The sequence below is a fragment of the Meleagris gallopavo genome, chromosome 3, assembly GCF_905368555.1.
Source record: "Meleagris gallopavo chromosome 3, MGAL_WU_HG_1.1, whole genome shotgun sequence".
NCBI lineage: Eukaryota > Metazoa > Chordata > Aves > Galliformes > Phasianidae > Meleagris > Meleagris gallopavo.
In genome coordinates this window covers 53,629,385-53,645,893 of record NC_139406.1, presented here as the reverse complement: position 1 = coordinate 53,645,893, position 16,509 = coordinate 53,629,385, and the positions used below count along the sequence as shown (strand labels likewise).

The window sequence follows — 16,509 nt, the reverse complement described above, 5'->3', positions numbered from 1 at the left end:
TTTCATGATTTTCATTTTAGTACAAAACACATCCCATGGTTATGAAGACCTGCTGCTAAATTGTGAATAGAGATTATTAGTGTTAGCTTTCTTTTTCTCTAACATCTTAAAAAAAACCCTATTATAAGTAAACTCAAAATATAGCAGAAAGTTGCTTACATTTAATTTATTTTATTTTGGGGGGTTTTATTTTGTTTTAAGTAATAAAAAGACATACGAGTAACAGACCCACCAATGTTCTTTTCAATAAGCCATTTGGTTTAAAAAAAACAAAATAAAACACAATCTTACCTTAAATTTGTATGTCAGCATTAATCTAGCTATACAGTAGAATTGTATATATACACACACAATGCTTATCATATGCAGATGACTGAATTGATCAGATATGCAAGTGAATTAGTGAATTTTATGAAAAAATTATTCTCTCAGTATGCTCCAGAATAGTCACTGAGATCAGTAGATGGAAACAAAAAAGCTCTATAAAACCTAATTACACTGGAAAAGAATATCAGAATTTTTTAATTGATTTGCTCCATTCAGTGCTAATCCCCAAGATAGATATATTTAAACTGCTGTAGAATGAAATTAAATGAATTAAAGTATAGTGTAAAATGATGCAAGTGCATTCATGCTAATTTTCATTTAATTAGATCTATTTAAAATCAGTTTTCAGTGGAACTTTGCACAGCAGGCAAGGCCTACAACTCCTAGCTGTCTTATTTTAGTTGAACACTAAACGGAAGGAGGAATTCTTCTGTTAAACCAGGAGCCAGAAGTTTGGCAGAGTTCAGTCTCTGTTCAGTGTATCTACAAATATTTATACTGACTGTAAGATGACAAGCTTCCCAGCATCTCCTGGGTCCTGGCTCCCTCCATATCCTTAAATGAGGGGACATTCAGCTATTCAGTCCAATGGCCTTTTGATAGCATAGCACTTACTGTGAAATGTGTTGTTTGGGTTAACTGAACGTCTCTGTCACTTATTTCCCAGAGAGGATTTGAAAGTTATATATGTTTAGCAACTACCGTATGCTAAAGACAAATGGATTTCTCATAATCTGCTGGGAAAATGTCTCTACTACTTGAAAAATTGCAGGACAAAAAAGAAAGAAAGAAAGAAAGAAAAGAAACAGATAAAGATTTTGTGTTTTGTAAAAGAAAGGGAGGAGGTATCATGGGATGTTTGTAGGTTTTTGGCTAAGACCTTGTTTCTGTGTTTTTCCCTTATGAAGTTTTTCCCACCAGCACTGTCAGTATAAAATGCCACCATGTTAGAAAAATAGCAGCTCCTACTCATAGATAGAGTTGTTTATAGAAGAGCACTTCGTTTTAAAAAAATGCATTCTGTTGTGTATCAGACCTTGGGATAAGCAGATAAATCTGTGTGTAAGTGCGGTCACTTGCTGGAGCTACTCAAAGAGCAACTTAAAAATGAATGCCCCAAGCACACCATGTTCTGAGTTGTAGCTAAAAACACAAAAGACATAGCTCTTGGCTCAGCTTTCACAGTGCAGGTCCAAAAACAAATTGAGATTGTAACTAGCTGCCTAATTTAGTAAAGAGCCATGTCTGACATGGGGCACTGCACCACGGCTGAAGGGCAATATCCAATGGGCATGACCTGTTATCTTTCTTCCTATAGAAGACTACCTTTGCCAGAAACGTGGGAGATCCAAAATCACCTCATCCATGGGGGATCTGAACCTTCACCTCAAGATATCAAAGATGGGTGCATGCTACAGTAACCAGGCTCTGAGGGAACCAAGGACATTTGGCAGTGGTATCAGTAAAGCAGGCCTCATACAGGAAATGTGTAGATGGCTCGAAAGAGACTATATATCTGTGAATGGTTGCATTGTGAACTACAGGTCACCACTGGTCATCATATATAAGTGTTTCTCAAAAATACTGTTATCACAGCCCCCCCTCCTTCTCTTGTGTGTAGCCATCCTGATCGCTGCAGCAGGTTCTTCACCAAGTGGGAGAAGCAAACAACCTACACTTGTTTACAAGTGTACATTTTTTCCAGAATTCATATTCCCTGTATCCTTGGAATTCTCTCCTCAGTCCTCCTCAGGATCATGGCACTGCATTCCAAGCATCTATGCTGTACAGCAAAGAGCAACTCTGGGATACTGCATAAACTTCATCAGCAGAAAACATCAGGCACAGCAACACACCTAAGAGCCTTCCCCTCTTCAAAGTGACCTATAAGATGCCTCTACATCTAGCTATGCAGTATTTTCTCTTCTAGTAGGTAAACACCTACTAGAGAAAAAAGCCAAACTTTTCCTAATAACTGAATGATTAATAAATTCAATACCTGTATACAAAGTACATGACCCACGAGCATCCACATTTACACATTATCCCTTGTATCCATAGTCCTTGTGCACATACAGACGTGTATAGATGAACACAGAGAGAAAAACCTAAACAGGGATCAGCTGTCTTGATGTCTTACATGTTAATGCTGGTGGACATACTACTTATTACTAGCGTGTTCAGAATGGGAATGACTCAGTTATCTTTGCATTTTCCAAGTTATTATCTTAGCCTGTAAGAATCTTTTTTTGTAAGAAGGAAATCTTAAGATTGTGTGGACTCTATCTGCCCTGGCATTATATCCAATCAGAGGCAAAGAAAGTTATTTCTCAAAATGACACAAATATAAGCAATTTAAATTCAAGTTAATGTTTTGAACAAACTTCCATAGGAATAAAGTGAGAAAAACAATTAAACTGTATGCTAAAATAAATGTCTCATGATCTTGCCTATAACTGAAAAAACACGAAAATTGATGATCTCTGGATAGATCACTACAAAGCAACATCCAAGGGAAAATCGCAAAATACAAAGTTGGCTCTTGCACTTCAAATGCAATGACATGATGAGTTTCTTGCAGACGTATGCCAAAAAAACTAATAAAACTGGAAAGAAGAGAGGAAAGCTCCTGTGAGACCATTTACACAAAAGCTTCATTCAGGGCCTCCACCCTCATGTACTGTACCAGCCACCTTAGCCTTTCCACTCTGCCTGTTCCAAGAAAACTGACTAGTATGTTAGAAATGTTGGCTTAAAAATGTTTGGGAATGGACAGTGACAGCAGTGCATGTTTTAATAGCCAGATAGATTATCAGATGATCTTTTGTCAAAATTATGTACAGAGATTTAGGTCTAACAGACTACAGAATGAGTAAACTAAAGCAATACAGATGGAAAAATATATGAAAAAATAGATTTCTGATTGCTCAGTACCTCTGAGAATCAGTCACTTTCTAATGGATAAAAGAAGTTATTAAAAAATAACATTGGTATCTGGAGATACAGATTATAACGTATTCTAAGTCCAGTTAATATAAGCTTGTGATGCTTATAACCAGGATTCTGAGCAAAGGCACTCCTCCTTCCATTTGTACTTGCATTGGGAAATGCATTCAAACCCTCAAACTGCAGCATTCCCATTTTTAAAATACTAGCCCATTTCTTATACCATAAGCATATCAGGAACCAAAATAAAACACTGCTAGTCATTAGCGGCTTTCTCCAGAATTCAGTCCTTGAGTCAGTTCATGTTTAACATTTTATCAATGATCTGAATGCAGGAGTCAAATGCATCCTTAGCAAGTCTGTTGACAATACTAAACTGGGAGGTGCTATTGGAAAGATGAGAGGCCTTGCAGAGGATCTAGGTACACTAGATGTGTATGACACCCTTTGTGTCAACCCTAGAACAGCCAGGAAGGTGGTGAGCATCACAGTCAGCTTTCTTCCAGGATTAACTAAAGAAGCAGAGAAGCTCAGTGATCAGAGACACTTTTCAAGACACAAACTAGTGTCTGTTTCGTGATATAGCTAATGGGAGAAGCACTCCATAGGATCTCTGATAAAAGAAGCAGTCAGAGCAGGGCATATGGAAGGAAATGGCCTCAAGTTGCAGCAGGGAATGTTCAGGTTGCATGTTAGGAAAACCTGCTCCAAAAGAGCGGTTGGACACTGGAACAAGCTGCCCGGGGAGGTGGTAGAGTCACCATCTCTGGAGGCTTCCAGAAATGTGGGGATGTGATAATTAATGACATGGTTTAGTGGGAAATTCTGGCGGTACATGGGCAGTTGGACTAGATGATCTTAGAGGTCTTTTCCAACCTTAAAGCTTCCATGATTCTATTTTGTGCTTTTTCCTTGTTGTAAATACATAGGTCTTTCTGTCATGACAACCACTATGAGAAGTTCCTAACACGTTTTTATGAGGATATAGCAACACTCACAAGAACAGAAAAGGTGGCATAGACATGAACAGCGAAGAGAATTCATTTCAGCTTAAAGTGAACTCAGAAGCAGTCTCCAGCACTATAATAAAGGTAATGTGTTTATATGTAACTCAAGAACACCAAAATATAACTCCTGTATAGATGAACATCTATATTCCAATAACCAGCAAGGATTCCCCAGAGTCTTCTGTGAGCTTTGAGTCAGAACCATCACTTCTTGAATGAATTCAAATGTTCAGTGACATCTTCATGAGATTGGCTGCTCTGCCAGCACAGCTGGATTTTCAGTAAGGTTGGCTGACTTTAAGTGGAAACTGTCAGCATCTGCCAACAGTGGCCAGACACCAGCACAGACTCAAGCAATTAGTGGAATGCCCATCCAGTGGCTGGGGATGATGTGTGTACGTGTGCATTCTCCACCTGTGTGTAACCACATCTGAAAGCTGTGGTGGTATCTATACAGTCAGCAGCAGCTTGTCCTCCCAGGTGAGTCACTGGGGAGCCTCCTTCTAGCCATGTCAGCAGAAGCCATGTTGTTTCCCACAGCTGAAAGTCGCTACATGAATTTTTTGCATACAAACCTATAGGAGCAGGAGTGGCTCACTCACTGCCAGACAGCTAGCTCTGAAACACAGGTTATTAGTTCCAGATGCCGCTTCAGTGCACTTCCTCCAGTGGAAAGTGTGCAGTAGTAACTTCTTTTGGTTTCACAGGACTCCCCAGAAATGGAAAACACATCAAAAGTCCATGTGGATTTGTCATCCCTCCCTCAACATCAAGCAGTCTGCAGTGCCAACTGAGACATCTGTGGAAAGACTTCTTCACAATCCAAAGGGACCTGTGTCACATTTGCTAATTGTGCTTTGACATATGAGGCCTGCCTCCCAGTGGGCCTTACAGCAAGAACCATAACCTCCTTATTAAGCTCCTGCCCATTGAGACAGCACACCCAATGCTTGCAGCAGGCTTGCCAACCCCATGGTGGTCTCACTCACTTTTGACCCTGCTCTTGATAGGTGAAAGAAGTACCTTGAATCAGAAACCAGAGGACAATAACAATTGCTTAAAGATTCACCACTTGTGATCTGTCTCTTTGTGCTTCTTTATCTTCTCCCAGCACTTTGCCCGACTGCACCAATATCAGTCTTTCAAACAACTTATAAGTTTGTTTCCCTTAAAAATCTCACAACAGAGTACAATATTCACTTGCAAATTCAAAACATTTTCTTCCTAGCACACAGTGATTGTGATCAGTATGCAATCTGAATAGAACATACCATTTACATACTGAATACTGCAGGAAAGGTCGAAATCCAGCATAAATTGTTCATTAAAAAAAAAGGCAGGAGAAGCTGAGCCTGCACATTTTAGACATATCAAAAAATATAGTTTCTCAGAGCCTGAAAACATCCCAGTGTAAAACGTTTTGGGCTTGTGAAAAGATAATCATGCAAATACACAGACCCTGTGTAAACACTAAATTATTTACAAGTTCCTCCAAGGATTTCAGTCAGACAATTTGTTGGCTCATCTTTACCATCCTTGTCATTATTTTCCTGTATTCATGCTTGTATTGTGTATACTGGGTTCTGAGGACTGCAGTGACTACCAACACACTTCAAAGTACAGGAGGTCAGCAGGGAGCTATTAGCCAGCCCACAGCCCTTTGTGTCAAAGGAGGGTGCTGCTGGCCAGGCCATGACAAGCCTTGCTCTCAGCCAGCTCCATGCTTATTCCTCATCTGCTCCATGTGCCATTGATGGCACAGCATTAGCTACAGCTCTCATCTGGACATTTTGGGAAAGGGAATGGCTAAGGGTCGGAAAGGTTTATTTTAGTTTGGAAGAAGAGTTGTATCTGCTGGTATTTATTGTAATATGGGAAGAGTGATTTGTTTTGTTTGTTCAGATTCCACTCTAAAAATAAACAGTAAGGCAATCAAAATCTTGGGCATCTTTGTATAGTTTTACCAGTGTAAATAAAGTCACTTTGATTCATATGGTACCTTTAGATAGCAGATTAATTAAACAGTCAAAATTAGAGGAGGTTGAAAATCATCTTCTAGAGTTCACAAGGCTTTTCATTTAAGAACTGACAATACTTTACTAACACAACAGATTCTGAAAGCCACATGAGGTATGTAAGCATTCTCTCTAACTTAGAAAATTGGGGAAAAAAAATTGTTTTGACTAAAGCAATACAATGAAAGGGTCAGATCTGACAACAGAACTGCAAGTTCCACTTGGTCTCCTGCTTCTGACCATACAGCCTTCCTTTCTGCCTCATCTGAATATTTATATTGATACGATTATCCTGTTTGCATGTGACGTTTTCCTAAGAGACATTATGCAGATCTGGACACTGAGATCACTTCATGTTAGATTTTAAATTTGGGATGAAATTTAATATTAAAAAAATCTGAGAAAATAGTGTCTCTTGTCTTTGTAGCTTGAAACTGAAGAGGCTCTTTACATCATTTTTGTAGATCATTCACTGTCATTAAGTGCTTTTCCCCAAAATCCTGTAAAGGATAATCAGATCTCCTGAAAACTACAAGCTAAAGAACATCATTCATCACCACCTGTCAGAGAGCAAGAAGTACATCAGTAATGTAAGTATCTGTAATGTAAGTTAATGTAATGTAAGTTAACCTGCAACTCTGCCCAGCTGATAGTTCACCTCTCATTCACATTAAGACAACCTTGTTCATATAGGTTCATGCACACCAAATCCATGTGCACCTTTTTTTAGGAACAGTTCTGGCTAATTTGGAGCCAAACACAGTCTGAAGACCAGTGCACAAGGAAGCAAGGAAATACCAGCTTCTTTCCAGAATACCAAGACTGCGAAGGTAGAAAGGCTGGATATTCCCACAGAAATCTGGTGCAGGGCAGGAGGGCACTGTAAGTCCTTTCAGCCATCTCACATGAGCACCACCAAGCCCATGCTAAAAACAAGGCAAGGTAGTGCAGCTACTCTTTATAAAGCACACCAAGTTACATCTTGCCAAGGCTGTGGCCCTGCCACAGGATTTCATGGTTTTGTACAGCTGCTTTCCAGATAATGGAATCATGCTAAACTCAAAGTTCATAAGAAAAGAATAGGCAAAAAAAAAAAAAAAAAAAAAAGGATGAAAAATGGTCCTTTGCCATGTTTGCTTATGCCTGACAGAGAAGCAACTTAAAGTCCACATATAATTTTAATAAATTTCATCCACATCTCAACATCTTCCCTCTATCCTCTATCGTTTCTCCAGCAGCCAGACTTCTCCACAGACAAAGCATGGCCTTATTACAACAGCTCCCTTTTTCCTTTGTGCAGCCAGAACAAGATCCAGCTCCTACCACAAACACTCTACAAAAGGGAGACTGGATGCCTTCTGATGAGAAAACTTTGCCAAGTCCACCTTTAATGATCCCTTTCAGGATGAAAGCGCCAAGTGGCTGTGGGACACGCTGGCTTTTCAAGGAGGTGAGGTGGGGTGCACCACATGCAACCTAGTGAAAAGTCTCTGAATGAACACTTGTGTCAGCAAGATGAGTGAGGAAATTTTAGTATACCAGTTACTAGTCTAGGCTCAAACCAAAAGCACACCCCCAAGGTCTGGTGATTTTCAAAATCCAAAGCCTCATCTAAAAAATTTGCTAATTATACTGATTTCTGTAACAGGCCAAACCAGGACATTGGATTCCAAAAAACCCTCCAACTTGGGTTGTCTCAGACTCTGGATCCAATGTCTGCGGTGTGGGAGAAGAGAAAACCAGAAGGGATAAAGGAAAAAAATCACCCTTGCTCCGTGGATCTCTAATACAGGGCCACCTCTGATACACTTTAAAAAAATATATAATGAGACCACTATAATATATATTCCAGCCAAAATTCTTGGCACCCAAAATCAGCTTTATATGGTATGCAATATAGAAACACCCAGGAGACGCTATAAGAACTTTGACAAGGCTAATATTAAGCTAGAACAAAACAGAACTACTGGCACCAGCTCCACTCAGCTCTTAAGTAAACTTGTCCCATTAAAAAGTAGCCTCTAAGATATTTTCTCTCTGAAGTGTATAGTAGCTTATAAAAAGCAAGAAGAGTTGCCAAGATGTAGATGTGTTCAAGTACTCCTTACCCTCATTAAAGAACATTCCCTGGCAGCCAGCAGCTCGGAGCATTCCAGTGAACCAGATTTTATAAGAGGGGTGTTTACGGTGGTGTAAGACGTAAGCTGGAAATCATGGTGCACCGTAGCAGCCGTGTACTAAATACAGCTGTCTTTGGGGCTTTATCAGTCAGGGCACAGGATACGACTTGCAGGATGGTCAATGAAATCCAGATATAAATGAGCATTAAGAAAACAAATGTCAAGGCTTTCTGCTCTGCAGGAAGAAAGATATCGAGAGATTCCAGTGCCTGTAGAGGAGTTAGGTAGTGGAAAACCACGGAGGACTTGGGTCTCAATTCCACTGGCTTCATATGCAACACGGAGATGTCTTCAAAGCAAGCAATTATGTAATTTAGCTTCTTAACGTTCCCACTTATTTCCACAGGAGTTAGGAGTTAAATTATTTTGTGGGTCTGGCTTTTACTTGCCTCGATCATTTAAAGGCTACTTTCCCTTTTCATTTCAGTGTCCAACAAATCTTCTGCCTGGGGGTGTTGTCCACTGGAAGAGGAATCAACTAATTATCTAAAACAGAAAGTCTTTTCATCCGTAACACCTCTGAAGAAGTAGGAATGAGAAGATCTGCATTTCTCTCTTACAGTATGAGTGCTAAGTACATATAAATATGTCTTGTTCTCTAGAGTTTCTCATTTTTCCTCCCTGCTTCCACTTAGTCACTGTTTTTCCAAAGGCTTTTCAGTTTCACTTGAAGAAGGATCCCCATTTCTGTGGCTCTAAAGCAAGCTGATAGTTATCCAAACCATTCACGCTTCATACAGAAATACAATTTATCACCTGTTGATAAATATATGCTGCCAGTAGCTACACAGCTGACCTTTCTCCTTGTTACGTTTGGGGAAATCCAGAAGTGCACGATTTATATATTTTGTGATCTCAGACAATAATTAGTATCATTGAAGAAAGAAGATGCTGAACCCGCCCCATATGCACCTGTGCCACAGCAGGGATAAGTTTGTTGCAAATGCTCAGCTAAGCTGCCCCATCAAGAATAAGGAAACAGCTCGTGCAAAATAACAGCTGGGTACAGACCCGTGAAGAGTCCCAGAGTGGAATACTCCCACACAGACAGCTGAACACCCCCAGAGTGGAACTTAAAAACAGCAAAGAATCAGATAGTTGGAACAGCCCCTCTTTGATAAAAGACTAGAGAAGCAGATAGGCAGGCTCCCACAGCATCTTGTTAGCTGCAGGACCAGTAAGATAGAAAGCAAATGACATAACTTAGTCTGCATGGAAAATGCTTGAAAAGGAAAGTCCCAGCCTGGCACTTTCTGTAGAATTTTGACTCAAGTTTCAGAGATGCTCATAACTGAACAAGAAGCAGAGATGTGGGAACGTGAACGCAGAGGTTTTTTTGTGTTTTGATGTTGTTGTTGTTTCTGTCTCATGTGAATGTTTTTGGTTTTTGTGGCTAGGTAAAGTAACAGGAGTTTCCTTTTAGAATGCTTACAAAGACTACATGTGAGGCATTAAATGTTTAAATTATCACATAACTTTAAGAGGTGGATCATCAATCCAGAGTTGCCTCAAGTCAATGTTGAGGATTTTGAGATGCCAAACTATAAAAAAGATCAAAGAATTAAACCACATCTTGGAGGTCTAAGGTGACTGAATGGTGAAGCTTCACCTCCTTGAGGAAATAATAAGGTGACAAAGCATTCAAGAAATGCAGTGGAGACAGCAAGCAATGGGCCAGTGCCATAGCTTATTCAAACTGAGAAGATTTAGAGCAAAACTTGGCAGTCTATAAGGTTCTATAAAATTTTACCAAGCTGTAATACTATGTATTTTGCTTCAGAGTATTAGTGTATTCTGTGACCAGAAATTTTCTTTAATGTTCCTCAGGAAGAAGGGAAAGGAGTGGAAAGGATATTTGATTGTTTTTATATGGATGAATATGTAGATAGCTAGATAGATTTGTCCTTCAAGTGAATAGGACCTTATTCTGAACCAGGAAAATAGCTACAATTCTTTCCGTGGACCTGTCATCCAACCGAAGCACCACAAGAAACTTTATGACTTCTTCCCCTCTGTTTTATCTGCCATGTTACATATAGAAGTCATCTATTATATCACAAATTGTTTTTATTTCCTCCTATCACATTGCTGGCTTTCTTCACCTCCTGTCAAATACAGTTGGATTGTTCCCAGCATTCAACGTGCCTGCTAAAAACATTCAGATTTGGCTACATTTAGAAAAAAGTTATAAAGTGTGGATAGAACAAATCACTAATATTTTTGTTCTTCTAAAGAGTCATTTGAATACATGAGATTTTCCAGTAGAGTTTAATACTGAGAAAAATGACAGCTGAAGTGCCCTACAAGTAGGTTTGGTCATGGATGTATACTACCAAAATATTCCTTAAGTAAAACAAAAATTCTTTATGTGATAAATAAATAAAATCATTTTTCCTTCTATTTTCCACCACGATACTTATTTCATTCATAGAGGATATCTTAAAGAATTGTCTTTTCTTCATTCTTTTATAGATTATAATAGTATAGTTCTCATTACCTACAGACAAATGTAGACCCAGCATTTACCTTTAGGAGAGAAAATGATTCCTATTACTGATTATAAATGGTTCAATTACTGGCTGTAAATGCTCACTAATAGACTGAAGTTTCAGATACTGGCTCACACACTGGAAAACACACAGGAATGTTTGGGTTTCTCCAGGCTATTCCTTCAGTCCTCAGTCAGTGGAGGTGCTTCCAGAAGACAGTTCCTCTGACCTGTCTTAAATTGCTCTCCTCAGATGGCAGAATTCTCTGCCTGAAAATGTGCCAAATACACAGGAAGCCTTGTCCAGTCAGTCATCCAGATGTTAGATAAGGCAAAATTTACCATAAAGGACTCCACAAACTGTGGTAGTTCCTCCACCCTGCGGCTTCTGCTCAGAAGAAACAGTCACAGCTGTCTGTGTACACCTCAACTAAATTCCCCACTGGACCAATCACACTAATAAATAGCATCTAACTAGACAGTTCATGCATTATAGGGCATTTAGTGCCCTAAGGACTCTAGTGAAAGTGGTAATTTAGATCCTATCGAAAACTCTAGGAGAAAAGGACTCTCTACTGTTCTATTCACACAGCACAGCACTCCATGGGGTCCCTTTTCAGGACCAGAACCTCCTTTTGATGCTTTGTCCCTCCAAGCTCCACCACTTGTAGGACCCATGCAGTTTCAGTGCAGAACACAACAGAAAAAACTCAGCAACAAAAGAGACCTCACCGTTCTTTCCTGTGGTGAACAAAAGGTTCCACATCCAAGTAAGGAATGCATTTCAGCCTCAGGAGGGAGCTGTACAGGGATACGTTAAAAATGTCACCAACCATCTTGGCCATCATGACAGCCAGCATTATCAGCAGCAAGGACTGGACATCGTTTGTGATCTCTACCTAAGGAGAAAAAAAAACATTTTTTTTCATACAACTGGCGACACTGCAGAGGACTACCTACTTTTTTCACAGGGGAGCAGGAAGCAATTCAGATACCCTGCAGCAGATAGAAGTGGAAGGGCACTTTCCCTCCTTTCCAGGGATGGGAAATCTATCAGCACTTCCACCAAAAGGCCTTGGCTGATACAGTGACAGCTCCCCCTCCCATTCCCATCATCTTGAAGCACTGTTCTGACATTAAAATTCATATCTGAGTCCCATATTTCAGGTGGCTTGTGACAATTCTGCAGTTACCAGAGAAGGGTAAGTAGAGATGGAGTAGTTAGATCATTTTAAATAGTTTGGCAGTGTGACTAATATTAAAAAATGCAAATAAATCCAAGTATTTTCCTTTCTTGCTGAGCTCAGGAGATATAAAATCATTTTCCCATACTGCTGCTTCCTGACAGAACAAGCTCTTTGTACTAACAACATCTTGAAGAATGCCAGAAAAGAGAACAAGGAGCTCTCAGCAGAAGTCCAGCTCAGGAGATCAAGAAGCAGGAACACTGCACAGTTACCACGTTCAGCAACATCTGGCAGTACAAGGCTGGTGCAGACATTCTTTTCCCTGTGATCGTGAGTCTATCAATATGGCACTGCAACACCCATTTTAGGGAAACAGAGTGCATGCGCAGATTATGGGATAAAGTATCTAAGATACCTATATGTCTTACGTAAGAATATTTGCACTTTCTCCCTGCATAGTTAGGGTACGGTCAGATGGGTGGCAACATGTTTAACATGTTTTAATACCTTATCCCCCGTTCAGCCATTTGGTTTTACTTCCACTGTTGGACACAACACCATATTGTTAACTCACTGCAGTGCAAAGGTTGACTAGGTTTCCTAGTCCTGCAGAACAGCTGTGGTGGCAGTGACTTCATGAAGCACACCAATACAACTGCCTTTGAACAAAGGATTCAGAATGAATCATTGCATACAAAGTACAGAGTAACATGAATGGACTTCAGTCTGTTTATAGCTTGTTTAGCTTGGAGAAGAGAAGGCTCCAGGAAGACTTCATTGTTGCCTTCCAGTACCTGAAGGGAGCTTATAAACAGGAGGAGGAATGGCTGTTTACATGGGTGGATGGTGATAGGACAAGAGGGAATGGTTTTAAACTGAGACAGGGGAGGTTTAGGTTAGATATTATGAGAAAGTTTTTCACTCAGAAGGTGGTGACACACTGAAAGGAGTTGCCCAAGGAGGTGTGGATGCCCCATCCTTGGAGGCATTCAAGGCCAGGCTGGATGTGGCTCGGCTCTGGGCAGCCTGATCTGGTGGCTGGTGACCCTGCACATAGCAGGGGGTTTGAAACTAGGTGATCATTGCAGTCCTTTTCAACCCAGGCCATTCCATGATTCTGTGAATTCATAACCAAGTCAAACATTTTTCTTGGTCAAAATTACTGCACAGAAATATTCTCTTTATGCTACTTTATTAAAGGTTTTAGTATTATTATTAAAAATTTCTATCTCCTTCCCATTATTTCCCCTATTCTATTTTAAAATTAGAAGATTATTCATTGGCAGTTATCCCAGAATTAAATATGCAAACTTTCCTCCTAATATTAAACTTTTCTCCAAGTCAGACAAAGTGAATTGCAGTACGTTGTCATTTAATAGTCCTCACTAGGTAAAAATTGTTAAGTACTCCAAGCATCCACATTCAAAGAATGCCAGTAAACATATTTCTGCCTGATAAGCTGTAGCACATTTATCCAGGCTTTATATTTTCACCCTTGTGTCTTCATTCTGGGTTCAGAATGATAACATCAGGGATGATTTAGAGTATATGCCAATGAAGGGCTCATATGGCACGTTCAGTCATGCACGACAGGGTCATGTAACTGTCCTTTCTGCTTGGACATAGCTAAGGATTTTTAATAACACCACAGCATTCTTTGAATGTCTCTTTAAACCTAGCATTTGGCTGTTTTATTTTAAAACACCAGGAACATGTCAGTTGAAAGGAAAACAGCAACTGTAGGATTTTAAGAATTGCTTCATCGTATCTGCCACAATTCATTCACACAGATGGAGACTCTTTTATTGTGGATTCCTTTTTAGGTTATTTTTAAAGAATCTTGCTATGGGGAACTCTTCTAGAATAAAGCAAGCATTAAAAATTAATATTAAAAACACTCCAAAAAGCTATAAAAGAACTCTAAAACTCTAACTTCAAAAACTCTCAAAACTTATACTCTGAAAACTCTCTCAAGTGATTATTTTAACCTATACAGAAAAAAAATTCCTCAGAATATGGTGAGATAATGTTCATTAAGTTGTGTGGACGTATTACTACCATTCCAAAAATCAGTAGAAACCCTCTGGGTATGAACAAGAATTCAATGCAGACTAGAGAACTGAAGCCATGTGTTCCTCCGTTCTTTCAGCCACAGGAAGCTAGGCATCCAGCAACTGAGACATCTGCCAGAAAGGACAAAAGAAGAAGCTGCCATGAAGTTCAGCCCAAGAAAAGACCCAAGAAGGCTGATTATAGGATATAGCAAGCAGACATTATTGCTTGCTTTGTCCAGAGCACCAGAGCATGTCTGATGCCACGAGAGCCTTGGGGAGGTGAGATGGGGAGGAGCAGTTTGCTCATCCCAGAAGCTGCAATTGTGACCATCTCCAGAACAGTAAGAACCATAAAGCCGGCTTTCCAAGCTCCCATCCTTGCTCTTTATCCCATTTTATCCCTTCTTCCTACCCTCCCATCCTCTAGAGGGAACAGCCAAGCTGGCCTGGCCTGCGCTCTCTTCTTTTATTCTCTCAAATATTCAGAGGAATTTTACATCTGCTATTGAGAAACTCTGCGGCTGGTGCTGATTTTCTCCAGCACTGCAGCCCTCCTGCATGGTGATGGCTCTTCTCTACAGCACTGAGCATTTGCAATGCAAACACTCAGAGCAAGTGCCTCTAGGTTCAGCATCAGGCTTTGCTTCCTCCAAGAGTTAATGCTTGCCAAGCAAAAATGCTGTTTATCTTTGGCAGCCCAGCGTGGCTGAGGTCATTAAAGAAAGACATGTTAAAAGCATTTTGAGCAATATCTTCTATATGTAAGTAAATTGAAACTTTGGCCAAAACAGAACTACTACAGTTGTCCTGAACTTTCACTCTGGGTTGAAAATGGAGAGACAATTTTTGTGGTATTAAATTTTCTTGGGAATAGATAATGGCAGAGCAAAATCTTAAAGCAGATGACTTAGAAATTATATAAATTATATATATTTGGAGCACAGCATGAAGAATAGATAAAATTATTTTAGAAATGTCAAGAAAATTTTGCATGAAAATGCAATCCAAAGTGAAACTTAAGATAAGATGAAGCTGTGTACACTAATTATAGATCAAGTTATCTGTGACACTAGCCTAGAGCAAAAGCTTTATTAAAGATCAACCTGATTCCACATCAAGAGAGCTAGAGAAAATCTTATGTCCTACCTTTTGGAGGTTTCAAGCTATAGAATAATGTTTATTAACTATAGAAACATATCAAATATGAAAATAGATGCCAGAGATCAAATCAGAAATGCTGGGGAAGGGAATTGCAACAAAGAAAGATTCACTTCCAAAAGTGCAGTCACTCACAATGAGAAATTATGCATCTCAGCGGTGAAGGAGAAGGAGGAATCCAACAATACTTGTCAAAAGTAGCTAAAAGCTAAACCCACTAATGACAAGGATGATGGCAATGAAGCAGTAAAGTTCTCCTTAGAATATCTTGACGAAAATCTAGGAAGTACAGATTAATCCAACAACTGTGATAGATTCAAGTCATCTTATACAAACACACGGACACCCACAAACCTACATGCACACACGCATGCACATATGTGCACTCTGTAACACTGTGTGAGCAGTCCCTGTGCAGAGAAGGGCCATCTGTTCCCTGCCATGAGAGACAAAGTGCAGAGCTTTGGGGCTCCTCTGCATGGGGAAGTCAGCACATGGTGAGCCGGGAGTGAATTTACGGCACATTAACTACCCTGCACTAACTGCTCATTTGGGTACTCTTGGCACACGTGAAGAGAAAAACATCCTTCGCCATCAAAAGGGAGCAAGCCTAGCTCACACAAAAGCACTCTCAGTAGGTTCTAGAAGCATCCACTTAGTGAATTGGTGCCAAGTAGCCAGCAGGCTGTAAATTCACACTGGTGCTCCCCATAAGCCCATTCTGCCTGCAGACAGGTCCTGGTGAGCTCCCGCCAAGCAAGCCCAGCCACAGCGCAGCACTGCTAGGAGCTCATCTGGTCCAGGGCTGGAAGACAGTACTGCCACTCCTTTAACATACCTGGCTGCTGACACAGCTTCCTAAAGAACCTAAGGAAGGAACAACTTGCACAAAGAGCTAGAGGGAGAGAAAAAATAAAGGTGACAAAAGCAGAGGGAGGGGGAAAATTGGGGCAGCCACTAAATGCCTTCAACTCTTCAGCAATGAAACGTGCTGTTTCATTTACTGATACTCGTTCCAAACCTGCGTTTTAGGGGCTGGTCTTTAGGATGCAATTTACTCTCAGTGCATATTGCCAGATTATTTTTTTTTCCTTTTGATCTTACGGGTGCAGCAGGCTGTGCCAAAAATTTCTTAGCCTAGGGCACC

At 40.1% G+C, this 16,509-nt stretch overlaps 1 protein-coding gene across 1 annotated transcript in view; it reads right to left on the bottom strand.

The window, feature by feature from the left end:
- The window catches only part of LOC104910315 (chloride channel protein C-like), an 82,088-nt gene that overhangs the window by 23,284 nt on the left and 42,295 nt on the right, over positions 1-16,509 (bottom strand). The window contains exon 13 of the mRNA XM_085221061.1: positions 11,696-11,862. Coding sequence (XP_085077187.1) covers positions 11,696-11,862 — 167 coding nt within the window. The remainder of the gene's footprint in view (positions 1-11,695; positions 11,863-16,509) is intronic.